At 41.8% G+C, this 21889-nt stretch overlaps 1 protein-coding gene across 1 annotated transcript in view; it reads right to left on the reverse strand.

Moving 5' to 3' along the window:
* The window catches only part of COL9A1 (collagen type IX alpha 1 chain), a 102827-nt gene that overhangs the window by 27203 nt on the left and 53735 nt on the right, over window positions 1-21889 (reverse strand). Inside the window, exons 26-30 of the mRNA XM_054983926.1 lie at window positions 17745-17789; window positions 16197-16250; window positions 16027-16080; window positions 1880-1933; window positions 1006-1077 (exon numbers count right to left, since the gene is read on the reverse strand). Coding sequence (XP_054839901.1) covers window positions 1006-1077; window positions 1880-1933; window positions 16027-16080; window positions 16197-16250; window positions 17745-17789 — 279 coding nt within the window. The remainder of the gene's footprint in view (window positions 1-1005; window positions 1078-1879; window positions 1934-16026; window positions 16081-16196; window positions 16251-17744; window positions 17790-21889) is intronic.

Here is a 21889-nt window from a genome sequence, read left to right on the forward strand (position 1 = left end):
AGTATGAACTATTGCAGGAATCATTTCCATTAATGATTGCTATTAACACTTTGAGTTAACATAAAAATGGGCAAATATCTCAGACAGTGTAGTAGGCAACATATACTCAGAATATGTATACAGAAAGTCATATGGTTACTGCAGAAATCACAGATGCAATGAAGTATGCAAACCAATGCTAGTAAATCCCAAATGCCAACCCCTATTGATTGGGAATGAGCTTTGTCCAAGTTATGTCCCAGAAAGTGATTCCTCTGGGATCCTACAATAGTTTGCCAGTTCAGCTAAAGCCACAATGATGTATGTTGCTTGCCAGAAACAAGTCAAAGAGAACAGAGATTCAAGAAAGGGGATGTTATTGACTACTGAATCCTAAAAGTGGTGATTAAGCAACCAGCCCCTGTTAATATAAAAGCAGTCACCAAAAATTATCTGGAAAATGGGAGACAACAAAAATGGAGGACTTCTGTTCTCCAAAGTACCAATAATATTAAAATCAAAACATGAAAGCTTTTAACAAAGGTCCAAGAGGTATCAGGCATCAGATGATAAAATGAGACCCAGAAAATTCAAAATCATTTCTAGACATGGGGTGGCTCCCAAAGACATCAGAAGTTGTTGTGTAGAGAGCTAAAGGAGGCAGCCAGATTTGTATGTGGGGTCCAAAAGGATGGGATGAGCAAAAATATAATATTGTGTAACTTATTTTATTTGTATAAAAACTTGAATAAACACATAAAAAGGAATGTTTGATGAACTTTAATAAAGCAGAGGGAGAAGTGGGAGGGACAGCTGACAGACGGTTTTGTTGGTGGCACCACCACAACTTTCAGGGGCACAGGATGGAACATAAAGCTAGCTATCACTATTTATTTACAGCTTTTCTTCCTAAGTAGATTCATGAATTTTGCGTGACACTGAAAAACTGGAAAATTATCAAGCACAGTGAGAAGAATTAAACTGGAGGGACGTGCATTAATTCCTACTGGCAAATTGTATACTCACCCTGTCACCTGTCGCACCAGGCAGCCCTGGAGGCCCAGGTAAACCTGGGAGGCCTAGGTCACCTTCAGCACCCTGTGCAAAGAATCATGGCACAACCTTAGGATAATTTTTAGACCAAGCAAAGCAACAGTCAACACAGTCAGCCTCCGTGAAGCAGGCTATGGCCTTCCTATGAACAGTCAGGCCCAATGCAATGGTGCCTGCATCCCCTTTTTTCAAATGGTAGATTATACTGAACTATTTCAGACACATCATTATGGCAGTCAGAAAACAGCAGTTTCTTGCTTTTCGTCGGTGTGCTAAAAATACTACCGTCCCTCACCCCTATGGTGCAAGCATTCCTCTCTAACAGTGAAGTCTTTCAGACCCTAAATATTCAGACTCCGTTCTAACAGACACCATGCAAAAGACGTCTGAATCCTTTCAAAGAGACCATTCACGTTCAGCAGCTATTCATGCCAAGTAGAAGCTAGTAAAAAAAAAAAAAAACACCCCAACCCTAGCCTTTCAGTATTTCTGCTTCTTGAAAATGAATAACACAACCCACAGGTAAATCGCCTATCTAAATGCCATATAGAGACTTCCGGGTTTTTTTCTCCTTTGTGGTGCTGCATAAAAATGACATTTTCCAAGAGAGAGAGAGAGAGAGAGAGAGAGAGAGAGAGAGAGAGAGAGAGAGAGAGAGAGAGAGAGAGAGAGCTGCCTGGGATTCAAATGAGAAAATAAGATTACAGATGAGTCCGCAGCTGGAATATGGATAGCTAACAACCACCCTATTCATGTTCATCTTTGGCTTTTAAAATACATGAATAGGAGCCACGAGCACTTGGGGAAACAAACACAAACCGGGCGGAAAGAGGCATTGGCTGCTTACCAGTTTACCTGGTATGCCTGGAGGGCCGGCTGGACCAGGCTCTCCTCTGCTACCCTTTTAGGAAACAAGAGGACATGGTTAGAGCATGGAAGGGTTTTTTCTGAAAGTAAAATAAAACAATGTATTTTTATCAGTGTTGTTATGAAAACATTCACTGATTGATCTCAACAATCTCTTAATAGAAAAAAGTGCAAATTTTCAAGCTACAAGGAAGAAGTTTAAAAGCTGCCATTGAAATGTATCACGAAAACACACACAATATATAATAGTTGATATTCTTGACAATTTCCAAAGCGAACATTGATATAGCAATTATTTTTACAATTTGTTGAATAGCCTCAACCAAAACCTCATAATGAACAACAGACCAGTATATGCAAAGGATTATACAAGATTAACGGTGGTCCAATACAAAAAGTGCCCACATATAGAACACACACTTGAGTACAGCAAGTCTGACATGGTTGCATAAAGATTTATAGACATGGTTACTATTAATCTTTTATAACAATGTAATATACACTGAAATGTGCCCACACCCAGTGGGAAAGGGTAAAGTCATGCATGCTGCCCTAAACTGCTTAGAGGAAGAGTGGAATAAAAATGGTTAGATAGACACACCATGCAATTATCCAACAAATATGGCAAGATGTCTAAGTTAAGCAATCAAATGATAGCCTGGGCAGAGGTGACTTCTTGAAGCAGTATCTGACAAAGAGAGCTCTGTCTGTCGAAAAAGCTCATGCCCTGGAAATCTAGATGGTGCTACTAGACTCAAATCTTGTTCTTCTTGAAGCAGGCAAAACTCATAATTTGACCCCTAAGGTGATGCTTCCGACAGCCTGAGATGAGTTTCTGAGCTTAATAATTCTCTCATGGAATAGATGTTACAATTACAAATTGGTGAACTATTTGTTCTCCATATTACAAAGTTTCATTCTGGGCAACAATCCCACCATGAAAGCTTATCTGTTCAAGAATACACAGTAAGAACTTAACTTGAATGAACAACTCACTTTGCAAACATGAAAATGAAGATATTGTTAAACCTGCTTCCCTTTTCGTTCAACCAATAATTTTATTGTCAAACAAGATTCTGTAACAAAGGCATTGGCATCCTTGCAGCTCCTGATTGAGGAACTGCGTCTCTCAGCATTTACAGAGAAAAGATTCATAGTGGTGCATACAGCAAGTCTCTACATACTATAGTTGCCATATGAATCAGCCACCATTCAAATTGTTTCCCCTTTGGGATCTGTAATATGTAAGCCACAAAGAAAATAAATGGCATTTTTCTTTCCCAGTTTGTAAATGTAGTCTACTTTCTTTATTTAGTTAAAATGTTTGATCGGCAATTTGCTTTTGCTTTCTCAAAACTTTAGCGGACGCAACTGCAATTCTAAACATAGTTTATATCCTCCTAAATCAACTGAAATCAATAGGCTTGGAAGGGTTAACTCTGTTTAGGATTGCACTGACAGAGTACTTTTCAATGCAAGGTTTGTACAGCTTCAACAGCCAAAGTGGATTTAATAAAAGTTTGCGAAGGGTTTTTTTCCTTTGTAAATATTCTTTGAATGGAGGTTTTAAAAGTGACTTTTTGGAATTTAAGAAAAATTAAAAGCAATGTGCCACACAGGTCTCATCAAAGTGATTACATTTTGCATACTTTTGCATTCAGCTCCTTTCTTTGCAACACCCGTCCCACCTCCTGAGTGAGATATAAATGCTCAGGGGTCTCCATTCCTACTGGTATCTGACAAAGGGAGCTTTGACTCTCACAAGATTATTCTCTGAAAATCCTGTTGGTCTTTAAGGTGCTAAAGGACTCAAAGTAAGGGAGATGTGTGCACAAGCAAGCCTTTGCTTCTGCCGCTAGTACAGATGTGGATGTACATCTGGTAGCACTGCTCCATCACAATGTTCTCCTGGCCACACATTAAATTGGATGGCTACATCTTTTGACATGGGCAGGCATCTGTAGTTACTAGCTGTAGCATGCTCAACATGGTATAACGGTTAGAATGCCAGATTAAGACCAACTCTAACTTGGCTTCAAATTCCAGATCAGCCAAAAAGCTCACAGAGTGTCCTTGGGCCAATCAGTGTCTCTCTGCCTAAAACTACGGTATAGTTCTGTGGGAAAACTGAGGACAAAAACATGTTTGCTTCCCTACTTATAGGAGGGGTATTATTTAAAAAAAAAATAGATATAGTTAATTCCATTCAATCAGAGAAGGATTAGCACATCTTTAAAAGATTAGAATTTTTTTTACATAGATGATAGTGCAAGAGCCCTGTGGCACAGAGTGGAAAGCTGCAGTACTGCAGTCCAAGCTCTGCTCACGACCTGAGTTTGATCCTGGCGGAAGCTGGGTTCAGATAGCCAGCTCAAGGTTGACTCAGCCTTCCATCCTTCTGAGGTCGGTAAAATGAGTACCCAGTTTCCTCGGGGGTAAAGTGTAGATGACTGGGGAAGGTAATGGCAAACCACCCCGTAAAAAGTCTGCCAAGAAAACATCATGATGTGATGTCCCCCCATGGGTCGGTAATGACTCGGTGCTTGCACAGGGGACTACCTTTATCATTTTACCTTTACCTAGATGATAGTGCATACAAACACCTCCTTCTATGAAAACGTGTTAAGAAAGCCACCAAGTATTGACTGCCACATCAAAAGTAAATGTGTACATAGACCTTGGCCATTTCCCTACATCTTAAAAACAGCACAGCACTCATAGAACACTGGCAGCTCATTTGTGTGATTTCTGATGTCACTGTTTCCAAATTATAACTGCCTGCCTCCATACTGGAAACGGTGACATCAGAAATCACACAAAAGACCTGCCAGCGTTCCATGAGTGTTTAAGAAATGGGGAAATGGCCCTTGTTTTATCCATCCAACATCTGAGCAAAACTCATCATAAAAGGGCTGTAAGGATATACTCCTGTTGGTTATAGGAAGATCTCTGAGCATAAATTGTGTATCACTGGAACCAGGGGAAAACATAGGAGGAAACGCTCATGGCAGAAGCTACATCACTGCTGCAAACACCTTTATGTCCATAGAGGAAATGAGCAGGGAGTGGGAATTGCCTCCATGTGGAAGCAACCACAGGGTCCATTCCACAAAATCTTGCAATTCAGTAAATCAGTTGGTTTATAAGGTGCCAAAAGAGTCCTTTTAGTTTTTACTACCTTTCTCTGGAAACTTGCCAAAATTCACATATAAGCAGCACTGTTGCAGTCATTGGAAGACCTGTCACTTGTTAAAGCAGATGCCCATTACATCTTTAGGAAGGGTCAATGAGTGCAAGCAAGCTCTGTATATAGATGTCAAAGACTCAGGTTCCTGCTGTGCCTCAGATATCATGCCAAGGCAAAGACTCTATTAAAGGCAGACCCTTCTCAATAACCACTCCTGAGTTTTTAAACTCACACCTCTCAAGAAATCAATTTCCTAGCACAATTGCTGATGTGTTGATACGTATTCATTTCAGCTGGCTTTTGATTGGTGAGTTTGTTTACATCACTGTCCCTGGCTATTTCTGCTGGTTTAGTATCCAGTTGTCTGCTATTGTGTGTTTTAAAAATGGTGTACATTGGAAAATTTAATAAATTTATATGTAATGGTTTCCTGTTTGCCATTGTAAACCCTTGGCCTAAAGTGGCACTGAGATTTTGTAAGTAAATAATACAAAGTAGGGCAGAGAACACACGCTGGAGAGATATTATCAGCCAGGTTTGGCAAGGTTAGGCAAGATGGACCACTGAATTAAACTATTTCTCTCTACATAAACTTTTGGCCTCTTTTTGTCCTCTAAAAACCTATGCTTGTTATCATGGGGCTCATGAGTGAGGCTGCAGTGAAGAGAGAAATCAGAGATCCCATCGCCTCCCTCTTATGCCAGTAGAAAAGCTGGCAAGATCCAAGCCATATTATAGTGGTTATGGGACGGGGGAGGTATGGCGGTGGGGCTAGGCATTATAAGGGAAGGAGCCAGAGATATGGCTATGCTCGGGTCTCTTCCAACCTTTGCCCCATCCTGAGGGATGCTGGTAGTGGGGCTAGGATTCCATGCCCTCTCCCATCACTGCTGTTGTACAATGCCAGGTCCATTAATAATAAGACCGCAACCCTCCAGCAATATTTTGCAATGGAAGAGGTGGACCTGGTGTGCGTGACCGAGAAGGTGAAACTGTCACCCTGAAAGAGCCAAAAAAAACCCTCCCCCAGGTTTCTCGGTCCTTCATCAGTCATGGGACAGTGCCCGGGGAGATGGGGTGGTGATGTTCATTCGAGAATCAAAGATTGCCAGTATTGACTGTGTGGGCCTGGTGTGGGATGCCGAGGAGAGTATAGCCATCTGTTTGGTGTACCGATCGCCCAGTGCACCTGCAGATGCCTTGCCTGGCCTGTTGGAGGCGGTAGCTGGCTGGGCCTTGGAGTATCCCTGGCTTTTGGTCCTGGGAGACTTCAATGTTCATGCTGATGATGCCGCCTCCTCACGAGCCATGAACCTGATAGCTTCCATGGCGGTGCGAGGACTCTCCCAGTTTCTATTGGCGCCCACACATAGAGCAAGACACAAGCTGGACCTAATCTTTGGGCTAGGGATACAGGTGGATCTAGATGAACCTATAGTAGTGCCATGGTCAAACCACCTCATCTTGAGGACTCATCTGCCCACCACAACCTCCTCCCCCCCGCCCTGCTTGGGCGACGAGCTGATTTATGCTCGCCCGCGGAGTCAAATGGATCCAATTGGATTCCAGAACGCTCTGCGGGATCCAATGCCCCCTGGCAGCTCATTGGATGAGCTGATAGAGGACTGGAATGCCCGTCTCTCTGATGCCATCGACGAGATTGTTCCCCACCGCCCTCTCCACCCCCGAACTAGCAACAGCAACCTTTATTGGTATTACATCCATGTTAACAAAAACACTTGACACAACCAGAACTCAGTCTACAAATACACAACTCACCTCATAGATGCAAGATACAAAAATTTAGCTACAGTTTCGATAACCTTTTGGTTCTGAGTAGCCAATAGGAAGATAAATTTACATTTATCAGATTTTCCAATTTGCTCTCTCAACAGCAGGTCAATGAATGTCGGACATATATCACAGTAATAAGTACAATACAAAAAAACATGTTCCAGGGTTTCTGTCTCGCTGAGCACAAGTACATAACTTGTTAGTATATGGCATTTTATGGAATCTCCCATAAAGTATCGCAGAAGGTAGCACATTAAACCGAGCTAACGAATAAGCTCTGCGATAATGTGGGGCCACTAAACAAGTGAGATATTCTGCCCTATACCCATGGCCACCCCCGACCTAGAATACCTCCCTGGTATACTGAGGAGGTATGACAGATGAAACGGGAGCTGAGACGGCTAGAGCGAGTGTGGCGGCGACTCCATGACGAAGTGACAAGAACATCTTATAGCACAACTTTCCAGAGTGATTCGGGCTTTAACATCCATTACACATGGGACAAAAAATGTGAATTCGATGATAAGCTGTGAGGCTTTTGGAGACTATTTTGCAGATAAGAGCCTGTCACTCCGCTGGGACCTGTCCACCACAGTTGATGCAGTATGTGAACTGGAGGCCCCTTGGCCAACTTCAGGGTTGACATTAGATCAGTTCAGACCACTCTCCCAGGAAGAGGTAGACAGGGTCTTGCATGCTGTGAAACCTGCCACATGCCCACTGGACCCATGCCCATCATGGCTGGTGAAAACTGGCTATGCTGGGATGCGGGTCCTGCCAGCTGACATCATTAATCTTTCCCTGAGTTCTGGGATTTTCCCAGACTCATTGAAGGAGGCAGTGGTGCAGCCCTTATTAAAGAAACCATCATTGGCTCCTGTTGATCCAGACAATTACCGCCCAGTTTCAAATATTCCATTCCTGGGTAAGGTAATTGAGAGGGGGGTAGCGGAACAGTTACAGGTATACTTGGATGATGCCTCTATCTTGGACCCATTCCAGTCCAGCTTCAGGCCCGGCCATGGTATGGAGACAGCTCTGGTCACCCTCACAGATGATCTGCAGTGGCACCTGGCAGGTCGGCAGTGCTTATACTTTTAGATCTTACAGCAGCGTTCAACACGGTTGCTCATGATCTCTTGACCCACCACCTTGCCGACATGGGGATTTGTGGGACAGTCCTTCAATGGCTGAGCTCCTTCCTTCGCGGTCGGGGACAGTGGGTGGCACTTGGGGAACAGATGTCCGCTCGCCATTCCTTGGTGTGCGGCGTCCCTCAGGGGGCAATTCTTTCCTCGATGCTATTTAACATCTATATGCGCCCCCTCGCCCAGGTAGTCTGCAATTTTGGGCTGGGATGTCACCAGTATGCAGATGACACCCAGCTCTATCTGTTGATGGATGACCAGTCTGACTGTGCTCTGGATTCCTTGGCCAAGGGTCTTGAGGCTGTGATAGTATGGTTACATCAGAGTCGCCTGAAATTGAATCCCCTGAAGATGGAGGTTCTGTGTCTGGGTTGTGGAGCAACAGGGTTGGGGACCCGGCTCTCAGCCCTCAGGGGGGTACAACTGAAGTCTTCGTTGATGGCGAGAAGCCTGGGTGTGACTTTGGACGCCACACTTTCAATGGAGGCCCAGGTCACGACCGTTGCCAGGTCTGCCTTTTTTCACCTTCGACAGGCCAGGCAACTGGCACCCTATCTTTCATCTCAGGATCTGGCCACAGTAATCCATGCAACGGTCACCTCCAGGCTAGATTACTACAACTTACTCTATGCTGGGCTGCCCAGAATGCAGTGGCACGCGTTCTTACAGGAACATCTGTTCGAGCGCATATCCATCCTGTGCTGTGCCAGCTGCACTGGCTTCCAGTGGAGTTCCAGATCTGGTTCAAGGTGTTAACTTTGGTGTTTAAAGCCCTCCACGGACTGAGACTGGCATACCTGCGGGACCGCCTCTCCCATTACGTCCCTTGCAGGGCGCTCCGCTCCTCAGATAAACAACTCCTGGTGGTCCCCGGCCCAAGGGACATCCAGCTGGCCTTTACCAGGGCCAGGAGTTTTTCTACCCTGGCCTCAGCCTGGTGGAACACTCTCCTGGAGATCTGGGCCTTGCGGGACCTATTATAGTTTCGCAGGGCCTGTAAAACAGAGATGTTCCTCCAGGCCTTTGGTTGAGGACCAGTGGGTGTCCCCCCCCTTATCCTATCTAATATCGCTACCTCTTCTATGACTGCCCTCGACTATGCGTTTTACCCACAGCTATGACCTATGCAGGTCTTCTATTAGTATCCAAAGTAGCCTATGTATAATGGTGCCAGAGTATTTTAATATAAGTTTTAAATCTGTTTGACTATTAATTTGTGTTTTAATGATGATGTGAGCCGCCCTGAGCCCATTCGTGGGGAGGGCAGGATATAAGTCAAATAAAACAGATAAAATAAAATAATAAATAACTGGTTATGTCTTTGATGTTTAAGAATTAATACTTTAGAACAATCATAAAGGCTAGTTAAAAGGATTTCAACCACTAATGGAGTTTGGTAATAATGATGCAGAGCAATTTCTATAGCATGTATGAAACAAAACTGTCCAAGAATTATGAAAGACAGGAAGCTATTTTTCAATTAAGACATTAAAATCTCACTGTATTGGTTTTTGGAAATGAAGTTTCTCTCCCCCCCACCCCCAACACATCTTTTCTATTATAATCATAAGGAAGACTTCATAGAACACATGGATTATGTTTTGCTCCTTACCAGAGATTCATCCAAAAATTCTGTACTGATTCCCCAAGTAGATGTAAGTTTGAATCTTGTAATATAACAAGTATGAGTAGTACAGTTGAAATGGATGCATATTTTTCTTAAATAAGCCATTTGCAAATAAATACCCTGCCTTTTTGTTTGTCAGCAAAGGGCTGCTTTATCACAAGCTTCTGAATCACTGCAAAACTAGTCAGCATCCTATTCTCTGTGGAGTAAAAGAGAATCATTTTAAGAAAAGGCCTGCAGAGGGAACTCTAGGCTCCCTCCACCTCTTCCTTTATTCTTTTGGTCCACTGACATTAAAATGTAACTGGGGTGGGGTCTGTGGCAATTCCCGGTAAGGGTAATATGTTATCTAGCCAAGATCTGTCATTGCTGTGTGAAATATGTTGGTTAAGTCCTAACAATGTGATCCTAAACAGAGTTACTCCAGCTTAAGCTCGTTGAAATCAATGTGCTGAAACTGGAGTAACTCTGTTTAGGATTACACTGCCAGTTGTGTTTTTGAAATGATACCCTTATCTTGTGATCGAAACCTTATGTCAGCTGCAATAAGGCACATGGTCTAGGACTATATTTCATTTTGCCAGTCCCACATCCTGTCCTCTATCATGCTATACTCTGACCAGGTAAAGCTTTGCATCATAAAACTGTATTAGACCTGCAGGTATATTGTTTTTGGCTGCCACACCAATATTTAGCTGTAACACTGCAGCACTTTTTTCATCTGATCAATTCCCCTCCCCCCCTTGCACAGTTGATCATATCCCCAGGATAAGTGAAACTATGCTGATTTGAGAGAGGCTGGTGAAAGGTCTCCAGCAAGTGCTGTAGTTCTACTGGACCAGGATGTTGAGGTAATACATGATGGATGAAGGTACAGTCCAAGGCACATAATAACTAACTTTGGGTTATATATGTATGAAACGCTTGGGCTGCACAATTGCAACTTTATACATATTCACTTGGGAGTAAGTCCTATTGAAATAAAACAAATTGCCTCCAAGGAAATTTAACAACATTGGGCTGTAAATCTAGTTAGAAGAGAACAAACAGAGTAAATTGGAATTGGAACATCAGTGGCTGATGTGACATAGCAGTTAGAGTATAGGACTAGGTCCTGGGATGACCAGGTCTCTGAATTCCTCACTCAGTCATGGAAGCCTGCTGAGTGACCTTGCATGCATCATAATCTCTCACCCTAACCTATCTTCATTAAAGTGTTGCTGTGAGGATTAAGTGAAGTTGGGGGTGGAACAATGTTAAAAGCCACTCTGGGCTTTCTCCTCAAAGAGAAAAACAGGATATAAATAAAATAAAAACTACTAATAAAAGTCTTTTAACCACACTCATTAAAGGCATGAGATAGAATTATGGAAAATGTTACAGTCCTGGAAGCTTATACAAATCAAGAGACGGCAATGAGATGTCTTGCTGGTCTCTGGAATAATAGGCTGAGAGGAAAAAACTGTGTTTAATCTGAACCCTGTTTCAACTTAGCAATAGGTGTCGCTAATAATTAAAACAGCATGACCACTCCAGTTTCTTAGGACAGCTGATTTTACAAATCCTCACTTGCTTTTTATGGGATTAGAACATAGTTTAGAAGATTAACCTGCATTATCCTGTTAGGAAACTACTTTGTTCTTCATTAACCGCAGAAATACGCACAAAAACATGCATGTGGGCATTAGGACAGATGGGAAATATTTGGGAAATAGTTGATTTGAACGATCTGAAATTGTTGCAAATGTTTAAGAATATCAGAAGTACTAGTAAGTTGTTGTGTCATGAGCATAAGCAAGGAAAGGAAAAAGCAGAGGTTTGGCTTGTGAGTTTTCCTCATAATCCACTGACATAAGGTCCAAGTTTTTTCTGGCAGTAATGCCATTTTTCCAGAAAGGCAGAAGTGTCACAATACTATTTCCTTAGTATAACACTTGCGTGATAGGTTTGGAAATGTGTGGAGCGCTGGCTTTTAAGACAAGGAATGACCAGAGAATATGGAAGGTGCCCAAAAATGGAGGCATTATTTCAGAGAGAGGAATCTGTCATTGCTGTGACAGAGAGAGGAAACAGAAGTGGATTTATGAGATGTTCAGTCTTGGCCAGCTCCCACATTCCTACTATTGGCATGGGAGGCCACAAGCCACGCTTCTCTATCTAAAGCTTTTTTTATGCCACCAAAGGCAGGGGGCTATAGTGTATGTGCCAATGTTATTTAATTCCAAATAGTTTTCTAAATGTATCTATTTCTACATTTGCAATGGACATTCAAAATGCATTCCACCGTTTCCTCTAAAAAACTAGGATGACAAAGCATATGATTATAGGAAACTTTTCCTGTAGCCCCTTTAACCAGGAAAGGGGCAATTTAATCAAAGTTTGCATCCATTGTATCTTTCTCCCCACTTTCTTGGTAACTATCATCTTGAGCCACACTGCCTACAGTGAGATGAAACAGTAGCCCTGTACACGTAACCCCTTCATGAGCTGACTGAGTGTGCAGTGAGGGGGGTGCAGGCACAAGTGCGCTGGCCCCTCCCCTTCTGTGACTGCTGTCATAAGAGCCCTGCTGGATAAGACCAGTGGTCCCTCTAGTTTGGTGTAATGTTTAAGAGCGTAGGACTCTAATCTGGAGAACCGAGTTTGATTCCCCACTCCTCCACTTGAAGCCAGCTGGGTGACTTTGGGTCAGTCACAGCTTCCCAGACCTCTCTCAGTTCCACCCACCTCACAGGATGTTTATTGTGGGGATAATAATGACATACTTTGTAAACCACTCTGAGTGAAAGTTAAGTTGCCCTGAATGTGATATATAAATCAAATGTTGTTGCTGTTATTAGTCTAGCATCCTCTAGCACACAATGGCCAACCAGTTACACTGGAGGGCCAAAAACTGGGCATAGAGGCCAAGGCCTTCCTCCGATGTTCCTACCTGGCACTATCATTTAAAGGTTTGCTGCCTCTGAAGATTGATGTTTCCTTTAGTCACGATGGCTAGTAGCTAGTAGGCCTATCCTCTAGGAATCTGTCAAGGAACTGACTTGTCCCAGTCTGTTTCTTGGTTTAGTTTAGGCTTGGGGTCAATAGAAGCCTGTAAAGTCATCATGACTCTGCTGTTTCAGAACTGGCATTGAACTATACAGGTGCAGTGAGGTTATAGCTTTGGTCTTGTACCTACATTGCATCATTCAAGTAATTGGGAGAGAGTACATGACTGTGCTTGATTGGATCACTGGATCAGGCCAGTTGCTACAGTTTTGTATAAAACAAGGGTCCTCATTCTAGCTTACCTTCTATTGTTTTTGGACTTTGTATGGCTGCTGAAGAATTTCTGCTACCTGCTTTTGTGCTCTGGTCCTGCTCACCTGAATTAGTGCCAACCCAGGATCTTTGGCTCTGGATTTTGAAACTTTGGGATACTGTTTGGACTGTTGTTTTAGCCTGAAAGGTAACCTTAGGCTGGGAGACTGAAAGTCTGTTTAAGTGTATTAGTTTAGTTATCTAGTGTTGTTTTCCTCTCTGCTTGCACATTTCTATGTCTGTACCTTTTTGCACTTCTGTTAATAAACTCTTCTGAGTATAACCTTGTGTGTTCTTTGGGAATTTGGGTGCTTCAATATGAATCCGGTACTTTGGCCTATTTTGGCCACAGCTACCTGAATAGCTGTTTAGTGGAACTCAATCTGCAAAGTGGTTGACTTCCTGTTTAAAACCCAGTAAGGCTAGGAACTTGCCTCTCAGTTCCACAGTTGGTCTAGTCAGAGAGGCTGGTGACCACTCATTGCCCTGGAAGTGAGTATTCCCTCCCAGTTTGGAGTGTTTTGCTCTTGACCTGCCACTCAGGGTGACTTGTGGATACAGCTGTCTTTGACCCTGTATAATCCCATTTTAAAGCTCTCTATGCCTGTGGCCATCACTACATCTTTTGGCAGTGAATTCTACATTTTAATCACTAATGTAAGGAAGCATTTCTTTTTGTCCACCCTGATTCTACTGCCAGCAAGCTTCATTGGATGCCCTTGAGTTCTAATATTTTGGGTGAAGTAGAAACAGTTCCCTCTGTCTATTCTCTGTACTTTATGTATGATTTTATAAACTACTATCGTGCTCCTCCCACTGCTTAGGTTTTTTTTTCTTTTCTAAACTGAAAAAACCTAGACTCTTCAATCTTTCCTCACAGGAATATTCTTGGTGGTTCTCCTCTGTACTTTTTCCTGTCTTGTGAGCATGCACCCACACAGGAAGGAAATGTCTAGGCATGCACTCCTTCCCTGTGATCAGCAACACTCAGAAGGCAGCATTCCCCATCATGAGGAGAAAGTGTGTGCATAGATGCTCTTCCTCTGCATGTCACACCATGCAGATGACCCAGCAATTATATGGGGGCAAAGCCAATGCACTGTGGCCACTCTTTCTCTCCATGTGTTTAGTCAACATACTGAGGGGTTGTGTGTAGAGAGCCAGTAATACATATCTTTCACTTTGCATTATATGACATTGCTGTGGTACACTGGGAACCATGGAAAGACAGAAGGAATTTTCATCAAGAGCTTATGCAGTCACACACAATTTAGTCCTCCCTGCCTCCTGGAATGATTCAAAATAGGTAGCAAGTTTAACATGAGCTGCAAATTATCCTTATTCTGCCCCAACTTAAATTGCATTAGAGATGGGTTCCAACCACTCCCAGTATGCCAAAAAGAATGTTTAACATGCCATGTGGCTTATTTAGGATCCTTGTTTAAAATTTGCTGGCTAGACAGGATGGTAGCTGTTGTCTGTTTCTCTTCATGTGTCCACCTCATTCATATGCAAAATGGGACTGGGAGTGGTGACTTTAATAGTAAAGGAGGTAACAAGAGAGGGGCACTGAACCTTTCTTCCATCCAATGCCATTCTTCCCCAGTCCACTGCTCCAGGCTCTTTCTTTCCCCCATGTGTCATATGTGAACAGAGCAAACATATGAATGATGGCCTATCATGTCTAGTTTGGCCCAAAGAAGCCATTATTTTCTGAAGAGACAGCCCAACTCAACAGTTTCATTACCTCTTTTTTTTCATACCATGCCTCCATATTAACCTTGCCTTTGTAGTCTGACATGCTGGTAACAAGCAATTGAATTGTTCCGCAATCTGAACGCACTGATAAACTGTGATTTGTTCTGGCAACTATTGAGGATTATGTTCCTCCCATGGGTGCAGGGAGGGGGGAAGGAGGACTAGCACAAGAATCCTACTATTCTGAGATTGCTTCCCAATATTCATAAAAATGTTTTATCTATAGTGCATCCAGCTAAATTATGGTTTTGTGTGTTCAAGCCAGGAAATGAAAAATTCCCATTTTGTCTTCATATTTGCTCTTACAATGGTAAGCAGCTAAAGGTGAAAAGTAGTTTACACACTTCAATCACCAAGAGTATATACTGCTCTTAGTTTTATCTTTCTTCTTCCTGCAACTTATACCCTCCCAGTTTTATTCCTTCCAAGAAACCATGCACTACTAAAGTCAAATAGCATTTTTTTTTATTTTTCCAAATTAGACTTCTACCATGGTAGCAATTTATGATGAACAAAGGGAAGGTCTCTCTTTCCTAAACTTTATTTGTTCAACCATTTCAAGGCTTACAAGTTTTAAACTGAAATCATGTAAAATCACGAACACACTGTCTAAACTGATGCAGTCTTCTTCTTTTTCTACTCTTCTTTCTCTGGGCCAAATGAAGAAGACCTGACTGAGAGTTTTGTGTGTCACACTTCAATAAAATACCACAGATTAGATAAAAATACAACAGATTTCACACCAGAATCTAAATAAAGTTTTGGTGTGAAATGTCTTTGATAAAGGGCCTATTCACATAGCACATAGCAGTGTAGCTGGAACACAACCTGGAACCACAAAAAATAGTAGGTGCCACACAGTATATAGCTTGGAGAGAAAGTTATTTGAATTGTAAATCAGAATGCACTGCAAATACTAAGGACATTGCTCAAGAAATTAGTAAGACAAATAGCTTTTGAACGTACACATAGTGGGTTGGATTTAGAGCAAAATTTCCACCTACACTAGAAATGTTGTGCAAGCAGAAATGTAGAAAAAAAACTACGGCAGCTGCTTGAACTAAGTCGGTCTTATTGTATCCCCACTTGAGTTTCAGCTTGTGTAAGATCTTTTGCAACTAATTTCTAGGTACTATAATATATAAGGAAGAATCCTTCAAGTGATGTACCAAATCTTGCACAAGCGGAACTGCAATATCCATTTATATTTCTGCTCGGTCACTGGATCCAAGCCAACATGTCCTCCATTATTGCCACAGATCTGGAAATCCAAGACCAAAATATAAACAAGCAAGAAGTGAACAGGTACTCACAGGTGGTCCTCTGGGTCCAATGGGGCCTTTTTCTCCCTGTGGCCCTTGTTCCCCCTGTTTTCATGATTATAAAAAACAGAACATGCTTGAAAACTGATTCTGCACAACATGCAAACATTATAGTTTGTTGTTTTTTTAAATCAAGAGACTGGAGGTAGAAATGATCTTACAGGTTTACCCGAATTCCCCATCAAGCCATGTATTCCAGGAGCACCTGTATTACCCTGTAAGAAAGAAAGGTGGTTAGCCAAAACTGAGTACTATCATGCCATTCCAAAAGAAACGAACAAAGAGAAGCCTATCACACGTGTTTTTCATTAGCCCCTTTCCATCAAATCTTTTACCTTTAACTATGTTTTTAGTGCTCTTACCTAACTCAGATCCATTTTCTCCTTCTTCTGGTTATCTCCTGATTTCATCCATATTATTATAGCCATCCACAGGAATTCCTCTGTCTTTGTTGACAGCAACCCTAGCAATGCATACCACCCATCTTTCTCTCTGCCATATCCATATCCTTACGCATATCCACCACTAGAAAATTATTGGTACTTCCATTACGATAATTCATGTATTTCCTTTCCATTCCAGGCTTGTTGTAAAATCCAAAACCAGATAACACCTTTCAAAATTGCTGCTACCCCTACTTGCCTTTCTTTCTTCTTCTGTCCTTTTCCCAGCCTGCAACGTTCTTTTAGAGATACAGTGACCACACAAACTGCACACAGTATTCCAAATAAAGCCACAACATAGGTCTGTAACATTGTTGCTTGTTTATTCAATTTGTAGATACTGTGTTGGAGTTCTTCACAATCGGCCATGGTTTCCACCATCCTGAATAATTTGTGCCATCTGCAAACTTGGCCACTACACTACTCAGTCCCAGTTCTGATCATTTATGAACAAATTAAACAGCACCAGCCCACTACTGATTCTTGTGGGACACCAATGCTTACTTTCCTCCATTGAGAAAACTGTCCATTTATTTCTACTATTTGCTTCCTGTTCTTTAACCAATTTTTAATCCATAAGAGAATCCATCCAAATTGTAGCGGGGACTCTATTGGTTCCCTATTATTAAACGAGTAGGAATTGTAGTTCAAGGAAGAGGTACATTGGTGTAGGGTCACAGCTTTTAGGAGCCATTTTTAGAAGGTATTCAGTAAAAAGCCTCAGAAGTAGTATAGGCCAGAAGAAAGTGAATACAGTGTGGAGTCACAATAACAAATGCCGTCTTCTTTGAAGTTTTAGCTGGTTCTGAATCCAGTACCCAAAGGAAATACATTGAGGCCAAAATCTGCTTATGCTGGATTAATTTCTGAGATTACTGCAATGATAAGGGGAATGTGAACTAAGAACAATCCCAGAGGGAAAGCTATTAATGCAACCAAGAGAAAATACCAGTGCAATCCTAAACATAGTTACACCTTTATAAGTCTACTGAAGTCAATGGGATTAGAAAGGTGTAGCAGAGTAAGTGCAGTGTAGCAAACAAAGGGGTTGGATTTGGACTATGAAGATTTAACTCCAAATCTGTGCTCAGCCAAGAAATTCACTGAACAAAATTCTCTCTTTCTTTCCATAATATATATAATGTGTAAGAGTTGCTGTGTAAATGAAGTGGGATAGTGTCATGTATGTTGTCTCTGAAGAAAGGATAGAATACAAAATAATCTATAAAACACTGAGTATTTTCCAAATTTCTTAAAACACCTTACCTTTGGGCCAGCAACACCTTTTGCTCCTGGAGAGCCAGGTAACCCCTGAAAAAATGTTTAAAATGTTACAGATATTTGCAGTTTCTTATGATAAAGTATTGTTAAAACTAATTGTATACAACTATAATACTAGAAAGTTTCCAGGCAGATCAAATAAAATCAAGTTTGATTACCTCCTGTCAGACAGAAACCATCAGACAACTCGGCAGGTGGCTAGATTCTGTATCCAGGTCTATAATCACCAAAATTCTGGATATAGCAGCTTGAATAAGTTTTAATTGTTTTTATAGATAATCATCTTTTATGGTACAATATTTATATCTGAATTTATTACTTTTATTACCCAATTTTAATGGAATTTTCAGATTGCTTTTATAATATGCTTTTGTTTGAACTGGTCGATGACTGTAACCATAAAATCGATTGATTACAACTATAATATTTAATATTTTAAAATGTTAACTAGTCACCACTACACTCACCACTGCAATCCCCAAGCCAGTAAAATAAGAAAAATAGCACCAAGTCCCATTGAATGAAAGGTATAGTGGTTAGAGTGTGGAGTCAGGACAGAGAAATCCTGGGTTCAGCTTTCCATTTAACCATGAAGCAGTCTGAGTGATTTGGGGCCAGTCAATCTCCCTCAGCGTAACCTACCTCACAGGACTGTTGCAAGACTGAAATAGGAAGTGGAGAACCAGGGCTCATTTGGAGGGGGAACATGCCAGAACAGCGTTCCTGTAGATCTGGAAAGAGGTCATGTCGGTTTTGGCCCCACCCACGTGATTCCTTTTCCTCCCTGCTGCCTCCCCTCCAAAGGAGGGTAAGCTGCTTTAAATTCATTCTGCTTTATTTTCATTTGTGACTCGTGAGTGAGTGAGTGAGTGAAAGCCAGGCTACTGCGGCTGGCTCCCCAAAGGAGGGTAAACTGCTTTAAATTCATTCTGCTTCTTTATTTTCATTTGTGACTCGTTCATCCATTTGTGAGAGAGAGAGAGAGAGAGAGAGAGTGCGTGTGTGCGTGCGTGCATGCGTGCAAGCAGGGCTGCTGGTGCTGGCTCTCCAAAGGAGGGTAAGCTGCTTTGAATTCATTCTGAATCTGCTTTATTTTCATTTGTGACTTGTGAGTGAGAGAGAGTGAGAGTGAGTGCAAGCAGGGCTGCTGGAGCTGGCTCTCCAGAGGAGGGTAAGCTGCTTTGAGTTAATTCTGCTTTATTTTCAGGAAATACCTGGAGATTTGGGAGGAAAGGGGTCTGAGGGGTGGGTGTTGCCTTCTGACACACTTCTGGTGATGTCAGGGGGTGTGGCATATGCTAATGAGATATGCTAATGAGTTATGCTAATGAGTTCCTGCCATTCCTTTTCTACGAAATGACCCCTGTGGAGAACTATGCCCTCACTTACTTGTAAGATGGGCAGGATGAAAACATCCGATACACAGACTGAAAATTAACATCATCAGCTGGGTCCAGCTCTAGTAGCATGTAGTCAAAAGTGCCTAGAAGCATCGGAAAGTGAATGGGAATGTCCACTTAACTGAAAGTAATGTGATGCAAATAGCAACATCTGCATTGAATGTGCATGCGGGAGTCTCTCTGCAATGCCTTACTTTTCATGAGCATTCAAACATGGATGTTATCTGTTTGCACTGTACTATTTTCAGTTTGAATGGGCATCCCCAACCACATTCTTGTGTTCACAGTTACAGGTAAAATCAATGAAAGTAGGACTAGGGCATATCCGTAAAAACAGATTTTTTAAAAAGTGATTTTTGCCATTAGTAAGCTATAATCCTTTACAGCCAATAGCAGTGAATTCCAAGCATTCCACTGTGCACTGCCCCATTTGACTCATTATCCAAAGGAAGATGAAGAACAGCCACATCTGTCAGCTTCCTCTGTCAAAATGAATGAGAAAGTCCTTGGAGGTAAGAAGAGACCTTCAAGTGTGTATCAGAGCTCCTTCAGCCAGGGGGTTGTTTCCTATTCTACTGGCTTTCTTTTTTAAACCAAATTATGGGAAGTATTGGGCTGCTGTCATGTGGGCTGCTGTGCAAAATTGCCGTTTTCTTGTGCTGAATTTTATGTAATTTATTCTTTTAAACATGTTTTAATGAGGCTTTTACACTTGTTACCCACTCTGAGCCCACTTGCGGGGAGAGCGGGTTAAAAATCCAATAAAATAAATAAATTAAATTAATAAATTATTATTTGACAAATGGCATAAATAGATTCACATAAAGTATCCAACCAGGTTTTCAGCTGTTGAAAACGGAAAAAGGTGGGGTCTCCCCTCCTGACCACCCAATAAGTTCTACCGAAGATCATGAAATCATGGACAAAAGCCATGTGGAATGAAGGCTGCAGTAAGGAGGAAACAATAAAAAGCTGGCTGAATCCAGCTCTGTACCTAGATCCAGAGGAGTTAGCCGTATTAGTCTGAGTCGCAAAATAGTAAAGAGTCCAGTAGCACCTTTAAGACTAACCAACTTTATTGTAGCATAAGCTTTCAAGAACCACAGTTCTCTTCATCAGATGCAGCCCTGTACCTGTACTGGATTAAGCTCAATGTAAACTAATCATTGTCCGTGTACTGAGCATTTACAAGAATGGCTCACCATATTCAAATTCATTGAAAAAACTCAACTAGTGCCAATTCCATTCAATCCCCCCCCCAAAAATTATAGAACAAATAACTCTTACGAACATGCTTAAGTGGAATTTTGATCAGGAAATCTCAAAGATATGTAATGAAACTACACTGATTTTATTGTTCCTGTGTTGAAATTTAAGCTGATATTTACAAACAGGGTTCACTTTTGAGAAGCAGTAAGGATCTCTCAAAAGCCATGGACTTGCTAGCCATGGAAGTGTCCTGTCGTTCATCCACAGCAACCTCCAGCAAACCAAACAGCACTAAAGAATACAGTATGTGATCTACAGGGACAAAGTCTCACCACCCAATCCACTGTGCTGTACTTTAGCCAATTAATAACACTGCAAATTTGTGATCTGCAGCAAAGTAGTATTCTAAGACTTGAAAGTAAAGATTCAACAACCTTCCAAAGACACCATCACTGTCACATCTGGGGCTGAACTCTGTGCCTCACCCAGCCCAATACACTATGCAACCGTTCATCAGGAAAACACAGCAGTTTACCAGGCAGCTGTCTGCTGAAAAGAATGCCATTCAGATTCCTGTTCAGACTAGTTATACATAGCACAAGATGGCTTTTTTAGATAATGCGCTCCTTACTTTCTATGTTTACTTATACTGCATTTGGCCTTTTGTCTCAGCCTAACCTACCTCACAGAGTTGTTGTGAAAATAAAATGGAGGAGGGGAGAACCATGTGATCCAACATGAGATCCTTCGCGGAAGGATAGGATAAAAATGCGCTGAAATAAATAATATTGAGGTCCCCTGAGCCATAAATTTTCTTACACAGTGAGCCCCTTAAGAGCAGAATTATTTGAATTTGGAAATGTTACTGTAAGATGCTCTGATTCTATGGGATAGAGCAAGACGTGTTTTCCTGAAGACCCAGGTAGGCAGCTTGGGTGTCCTCCTGGACCCAGCCTTGCTTCTGTATGTCTAGGTGGCCGCTGTGGCCAGGAATGTCTTCTACCAGCTTCAGTCAATCAATTTAGATGCAACTTTCCTGGAGAAGTCTGATCTAGCCACAGTTACACATGTAACCAGTGGTCTCTGGTTACTCTATGCGAGGACTACCTTTGAAAAGATCAAAAACTTCAACAAGTTCAAAAAGAGAGTTGCATGATTAAACATACTGCAGCAATTTTATTACATATTCACTGATTACCCAGTTGCTTTTCAATTCAACATTACGCTGTTGGTCTTTAAACCCCTAAACAGTTGCATCAAGGAACTTTAGGGAGCGACTTCTTCATGAAACTGCCAGCAGCTGGAGAACATGTGGAGAGGCCCTGTTCTATGTTTTTTCCACCTTCTGAAGATCAGCAGGTGGTGACATGTGACAGGGCATTCTGGGTGCCAAAATTGTGGAATTTGTTCCCCCTGCAGAGCTCATTTGGCAACATCTGGTATTCTTCCATAAACCAGCAAGGACTGCTTTATTTACAAAGGCTTTCAGTCTGATATAGTTAATCTTGATTCCTTTTTAAA

This window comes from Eublepharis macularius, chromosome 1, assembly GCF_028583425.1.
Source record: "Eublepharis macularius isolate TG4126 chromosome 1, MPM_Emac_v1.0, whole genome shotgun sequence".
Classification (NCBI taxonomy): Eukaryota; Metazoa; Chordata; class Lepidosauria; order Squamata; family Eublepharidae; genus Eublepharis; species Eublepharis macularius.